This window comes from Chelonoidis abingdonii, chromosome 1, assembly GCF_003597395.2.
Source record: "Chelonoidis abingdonii isolate Lonesome George chromosome 1, CheloAbing_2.0, whole genome shotgun sequence".
Classification (NCBI taxonomy): domain Eukaryota; kingdom Metazoa; phylum Chordata; order Testudines; family Testudinidae; genus Chelonoidis; species Chelonoidis abingdonii.
In genome coordinates, this window is record NC_133769.1 from 345,398,489 (window position 1) to 345,405,724 (window position 7,236).

General features: G+C 43.9%; 1 protein-coding gene across 2 annotated transcripts in view; it reads left to right on the plus strand.

Annotated features, from left to right (window-relative positions):
* Window positions 1-310: 310 nt before the first annotated feature.
* Window positions 311-7,236, plus strand: part of CCDC82 (coiled-coil domain containing 82) — a 22,869-nt gene continuing 15,943 nt past the window's right edge. Inside the window, exons 1-4 of one of the 2 annotated variants that reach the window (XM_075061722.1) lie at window positions 311-643; window positions 3,223-3,754; window positions 4,429-4,651; window positions 5,540-5,632. In XM_075061722.1, coding sequence (XP_074917823.1) covers window positions 582-643; window positions 3,223-3,754; window positions 4,429-4,651; window positions 5,540-5,632 — 910 coding nt within the window. In that variant the 5' untranslated portion in view covers window positions 311-581. Of the gene's footprint in view, window positions 644-675; window positions 784-3,222; window positions 3,755-4,428; window positions 4,652-5,539; window positions 5,633-7,236 lie in introns of those variants that run through there. The other variant, XM_075061723.1, reaches the window with a different exon arrangement.

Here is a 7,236-nt window from a genome sequence, read left to right on the forward strand (position 1 = left end):
AAAAACCTCAGGTGCATAAATTTAGACACAGCCCCCAGTAAGATACAGAGCCAGGTCAGGACCCAGCCTCCACTGGACTCTGATGTAGGCAAAAGCACACCCATTACTTTACCTTTCCATCAAGTGAGGCATGTTCTGCCTGCAATTCTCAACATAGTATGTGGGCTGATGTGCATAGAGGGCCAACTGAGAACACTGCAGCCCCCTGTCTCCTTTAGGTCACCATGCCTCTTCCAGGTCAGACCTGCACATGCCCAGCTCTTCTTCCACTGCCTTGGCCAGTCAAAGATGTGCTGATTCCCTACCCCCCCGGACAAGGCTGGCTCCAGCAGCCTGTTCCCCAGCTGGAGCCAAGAGGGTCCTAGCTCTAGTATTGGTCCCAGGTGCTCGCTCTCCATATTTCCCCCCACCTCACCCCACCCTGCCCAACCCAGTTCCAGTCACAGCCAGGCCAAGAGCCTCTTCCATCCCACTCAACACCTTGGGACCTTTCCGCCTAGGAGGAAAACAATTCCCACCCCCGAAGTGACATCATCCTAAACCTCAACCTGCGCCCCAGGCAGCTAGGCCAGGCAGGCAGCATGCCGGGTCACGCGACGCCATTCCAACTGCCTCCCAGCACTTCCGTCAACACAGCGTGGGGGTGAGTGACAGGCGGGACGCGCCAATCACTGCCTGCGAGGCCGCTGAACTTGAAGGAGGGAGGGTCTGGGTGCTGCGCTGAGGGAGCAACGGGAGTCAGCGCGGGGACTCCTGGGGGGCGCGCGGCCGGAGCCTTTAAATGTGCGTAATGGGGGGGGGGGGGGCACCATCTGACCCCCTCCCCTTGGGCGGGGCGGGGTGTCCTGTGTCTTGGCTCGCGAAAATAAGCCGCCCTCTCCCCCCCCCGGAGGTGACTGGCCCGGCGCGTGGGCGTGTGCGCTCCAGTGCTAGGCTATAGCGGGGCCGCCCCCTCCTCTCTCCAGCACATCCAGCCGGCTGCAAGCTCCCCGCCGGTGGCGCCTCAGGGATGGGCGGCACTGGCTCCTTCCCGCCTTGCTCTCGTCCCCGGGCGGTCGGAGGTCGTCGGTTAAGTGGGCCGCCCGTTGAGCGTCGAGCTGCGCTGTTTCCCTCCCCCCGTGACGGTCCTAGAAGAGCACCGTCGCCGTGGGCAACGGAGGTCGCACGGGCCTCGCCTCTGTCCAGCTGCGGCGGGGCGTGGTCTGGCGGCTGTTAAAGGCCGAGCGCGGGGCCGCTCTGCCCATTGTTCGCCGCGCGGTTAGGGTACCCCCCTCTCCTCCCTCCCCCCCTCTCCCTCCCCCTCTCCCCCCCCCCCCCTCCCCCTCTTGGGGCGGACGGTAGAAGGGCTACTCGCTTACCAGGATGTATTCGGCTGGCGGGCGGCTTCAGCTCCTTGAGCGATGAGGCCCCCGTTGCATTATAAGCTTGCTACCCAGTTACCGCGCAGTTCCTTGCAGTCTCCAGCATCCCAGGGCTTCCCTGTCAGCTGCCCTTCTGCCGTGCTTCGGTTCTTGAGGGCTGAAAAGCCCTTGCTGTGTTTCACGCAGGAGGGGTTGAGGAGCTTGAAGAGTTATGATTTTTGGTAATAAACTAAGGAAAACTCTTCAAATTCATCAATCAAATAGTTCCACTGTTTGGTATAATTGCGAGTATATCATTTCATTAAGGCCTGTGAATGAATTAGTCTAGGTAGCCAGTAGTTTGCATCTATAAGAATTTTTAAAAGCATGCTTAGTTTTTTGGTTATCAAGAATGAGTTTCTGTGCTATGCGTAGGTTTCTCAGAGTAGCAAGCTATCTTAGTCCTTATCGATAAAAAGAATAGGTAGTATTGTAGCCCATTGAAAGCTTATGCTCAAATTAAATTTAAGTCTCTAAGGTTGCCACAAGACTCTTTTTCTATATGGATATGTCTTTGAGTTATTTTCCTTATTCTAGTCCTTTTACACATGCGTCTTCTCTGGACATCACTAAGGGAGAGTTAATGGTTGCATTAAACACCTTTATTGTACATTTAAATCTAAAATTTATAAATTTAAAAAACTTTCAAATTATCGAGATTTTTCCCTCCTGGCACTTCCTTGTTGGGTTTGACTTCCTCTTGTTTCTTATATGGCTTGTGTTTGGGAGTGTGTGTGTTTGTAAACTTATAATAACGTAGTGTTATGTCGTTTGTCATAAACAGATAGTTAATGTGGTTAATGCTTTTTCACCTTGTAATATGTGTTAACAAAGGGAACCAAACACCTTGACCAGAGACCCATATCAGGTGAACTCGATTTTTAAAATGCTTCAGGGAGGAATGCTTGGGTGTGTGTCCCCTTTGTGTGTGTTCTTTTGTCTGTCTTCGCTTGAGAGGATCTTTCTATCTTCAAGTTTCTAATCTTCAGTTTCCAAGTTGTGGAGTACAAAGTAGAAAAACTAAGAGCTTTATTGGTTTTTTCTGTATTTACATGTGTATAGTTGCTGGTAATGTTTAGAATTGTATTCTTTTTGAATATAGCTGTTTTCATTTTCTTTACAGCATGGACCTTGAATTGTCAACTCTGACTACAGTAGACTATGTTTATGTGTTTTCTTTCTTTCTATTATAAGCATTCTTTTTAAGACCTGTTTTGAGTTTTCTGGGTAGGCTAAGGAACGAAGGGAAGGGAAATCTCTTTTGTTAGTTACGGAGGCTGAAACTGTGCAGCTCCAGGGTAAGAGGAGGGAGGGGGTGAATTGTTCTCTGTTTTGTAATTCAAGGAGTTTAAGTACAGTAATCTTCCAGGATAACCCACGGAGGGGAAGCCTGGGGAGGAAGTAAAGAGAAGACAAGGGGAGGGGGGTTATTTCCCTTTGTGGTAAGACTCAGGGCTTCTGAGTCTTGGGTCCCCCAGAGAAGGTTTTGGGAGACCAGAGGGAGCCAAGCCCTGGAATCCTTGGCTGGTGGCAGCGATATCAGATCTAAGCTGGTAATTAAGCTTAGAGGGTTCATGCTAGCTTCTCAGTTTATGAACGCTAAGGTTCAAATCTGAGTAGGAAGCTACGACAGTCATACCATGAAATTATTGCTATGCACGCTCAGCCCTTTTGTCTGAGAGCTTCTCTAAGTAATAGACAATTAATCATAGATTTATTAGCTTAATAATGCTTACTCTGATACTGTTTTGAATATCTTGGTACCATAGCTACTCTGGGGGTTTTTTGGTAAATATAGTTTGTTTTTTTATTATTGTGGTAGCCTTTCAATGGAAACAAAACCAGTTATCAGAAGGTATGAAACAAGGAGGAACACAAGAATAGAAGAACCAGCATCCAAATCTCGGGTTGATTGGAGGCGGACTAAAAGAGAGACCATATTGCTTGACAGTGATGAAGAACCCACATCTGCTTCAGAAGATGAACAACTCCCCTCTACATCAGAAGACGAAGTGGATGAAAAACAAGAAACTGTAGTTAAGAGGTATAATCTTACAGATCATGAGGAGAAAGGCCATGATGACACAGTCATAGAGGATGTGGAGGATGAGTGCATCACTCCAGGGAAGCGTAAGAGGTCAAGCACGTCTGTAATGTATGACAGTGACAGGAGTGATGACAGTGACATCCCAGTTAGAAAAGTATTTGCTAAACGTTATTGCATAATGGATGAAGATGAGTGTTCTCAGGAACAGGAACAATATAAAACCCCTACTGCAGAAGACGACTTGACTAATAGGAAACAGAAGCAGCTAATGAAACTGAAAGAACTCGCAAGACAAAGATCAGCCCGGGTATGTTTTTACCTTTGAAATTCAATACTTTGTTTTTTCATACATATCATCTCACAGAATTTTATTCTCAAGATAGGTTGATGGCTCCCCAAAAGTTGCAAGAGCTTCATACCCTACACTTTCTGCAGATGCATGTTGCAACTCTGCAGTGGTACTGTCCCTGATGCCTTTAGTTTGGGGTTCTTTTTATTGCCAAGGACTGAAGAGCTCCTTTTGTTTGTTCTCATAGTCAGCCAAAAGACTGAACTCATTAGAACACATTTGTCCATCTTCTCCAAATAGTTAAGGATATGTTCCCATAATTTTTTATTTTTTTAAAATTTCCTTTTCTTTAAAAGGATTTGACGGAGATATTGGAGGGGGCTGCCAAACCTCCTCAATGGAGGAACATGCTACCTAATTGAGGTAGCTTAGACTTCTAGAGCTAAGAAAATTGCTACGGACAGACACAGAAACAGAGATCTATATGAATTACATGTGACAGTAAATTTTCTCTTGTTTGGACTGTTAGTCAATTAAAATCTCTTTTCTTGTTAATTGAACATGCAGTATTCAAAGGCCAAGAGTGTGTGTGTGTATTACACACAAAATTGCATATTTTACTAAGCAAACGTTGAAAATTTCAAAGGAGAAGTATTCAAATGATTGTTTTACGATGTTTTTAATTTACTTAGGATTCTGATGATGATGATGTGGAAATAATAGAAGAATCATCCTATCATTTACCCCTCACACCAACAGAAAGCAGTGACATTGATGATGATGATGATAGTATGAAAGATTTTATAGTTGAGGATGAGGAAGAATGTGCAGAACATTCTGAGGATGAAAACCAACCACAAGGGAAAGAACTGGCTACATCAAAATTCCAATTACTGGACTATCACATTCCACACTGTAAGGTTAAAATAAGCCACAAGTTCATATGAATACTTTGCTTGTAAACCCATGATTTGATGTTTATTAGAACTTGTTTATATTAGCTCAAAATAGTGTGAAAGTGCATGATAGCTTGAAAGTAGAAAATTGAAATTAAAAAATGCTATACCTTATTGTGGAGGCATTGTAGCTTCTATAAAAATACTCAATCATTTTATTCCTTTATCTTACTGTTGTGGTTTTTTGTTTTGCAGGGGGTTGGTAAGGTGCTGTAAATATATTTTCAGTTAGAGGTGAAGTAAATTATTCAGCCTCTAATGTTGGGTATCAAATTCCTATTGAGACACGAAACTTCTGGCTTCTTGTGGTTCTTAAAATTTTTGCTGCATTCTTCAAAATCAGCCAAGTTAACCCTAGTGTTCTGGCTGAATTCTGTTGTTGGTAATTACTATTCTTGGGGAGCTGCCTAAAGTTCCTCCTGCAGTTTCTCTTGGATACAGTATCCTTTGCTTTCTGTCATTAACAATGCTGTGTTGTTGCCATGTGCTGTTCAAGAGAATTTGTGTTAAACCCCTGTCTCCAGGGTATAATCAGCTAGTGGAAGGGTGTGTGTGTGTATACACACGCACATGTATAGTTTGTATGGTAAAGTTCTTTGATATTGTTAGGGATGAAAGGCACTGTTTAAATGAAAGATCTTGTACGGAAACAGAGGACTTTTGAAGTTATCTTGAATTGAAATTTTGAATAATTGAAAAATTACTTTAAAAAAATGGTATTTAGTATTTGAGATTAGGTAGATCTTTATCAAATTTTGCATGAAACATGTATGGTCTGTATATAATTTGTTCCTTTTGTGGCTTTTTTACACTGTTAATTGCTTTATCTGGTTGCATTTTTTTCCAGTCTCTCGCTGTGACCATTATGTCCACTTCCAAAGAGTTGTAAAAGCTTTCCTCATCAACACAATTGATGACACTTTTTTGAGCTCATTGTATGGTGAGTAACATTACCTGGCAGAAAATGTAATGCCTATGGGGTAAAACATTATGGTATTTATGCATAAGAAAGTCACATTTGGTAGTTGGTGTGGGTCTGGGCACTAGAATTCCTAGGTTCTGTTCCCAGTTCTGCCACTGACTTGCTTGTGTGGCTTTAAGCAAATCACTTAACCTTCTCTGCTTCAGTTTACTCTGTGAAGTACGGAGAATAATGTAAGGGTTTGGCTGTGTAGAGATTTAGACTTTGTCTACACTACACACCTTTTTAGCAGCACAGCCATGCTGCTAAAAGGCATGCAGTGTAGCTGCTGTTTGTCAGCAGGAACACTGTTCACGCTGGCGCTTTTCATACACAAAACTTTTGTCTTTTGGGTGTGGGTTTGTTTTTTTAACACCTATTTTTAACACTGACACAAGCCTTGTTATTCAATTGTCTGTGTAGACCAGGGGTCGGCAACCTTTCAGAAGTGCTGTGCCGAGTCTTCATTTATTCACTCTAATCTAAGGTTTCACATGCCAATAATACATTTTAATGTTTTTAGAAGGTCTCTTTCTATAAGTCTATAATATATAACTAAACTATGGTTGTATGTAAAGTAAATAAAGTTTTTAAAATGTTTAAGAAGCTTAATTTAAATTAAAATGCAGAGCTCCCCCCGGACCAGCGGCCAGGACCCGGGCAGTGTGAGTGCCACTGAAAATCAGCTCACATGCTGCCTTTGGCACACATGCCATAGGTTGCCTACGCCTGGTGTAGACAAAGCCTCTGAGTGGGATCCACAAAGGGACTTATCCCTAGTCTGCAGTACAGAATTACTTCAGTGTAACTACATTGCTCGGGGCATGAATAATCCATGCCCCCGAGCAACTTAGTTGTACTGACCGAAGTGCTGGTGAGCTTCTCCTGCCAAAGTAGCTACCGCCTCACACGGAGGTGGATTAACTAAACCAACAGAAGAGCTCTCCCATCAGCTTAAAGCGTCTCCATTAAAGCATTATAGTGGCACAACTGCATTGAAGTGTAGACCTGCCCTTAGGTGCCATGGTGCTCAGCATTGCAATGCCTAACTTTTAGGGCCCCGCATATGACTTAAGTGGACCAATATCTGTCTTTCCCTGTTTGTGAATTGCCCTTGCACTTACACTGGGAGGTTGGTATCCAGAAGCTGAGGGAAGGCAGCAGTGTGCATGCTCAGAGGAGGAAACGTGGGCATCTAGGGAAAACTTAGACACTGATTGAGTTTAGGTTCCTACAGGATTTGGTGAAGTTTTGTGCATCACAGTGGAGCCAGGGTACAAAAGTGTGCAGAAGGCTAGGTGCTGTACAAAGTCACTGTGGACAAACCCTAAAAGAGTGCTGTAGGGCTTAATTCTTTAAGGTTTGGAACGTATTTTGAAATCTGGATGAGTTCCTCTCTGTATCAGAGATTTGTCCTTTGAGGCGGCTGATATGAGGCTTGATTAATAAAGAACTATATTAAATATAATTAATGCCACTCACCATGGATTTATGGAAGATAGTTTGTGTCACAGATTTCATAGACTTTAAGGTCAGAAGGGACCATTATGGTTATCTAGTCTGACCTCCTGCACAATGCAGGC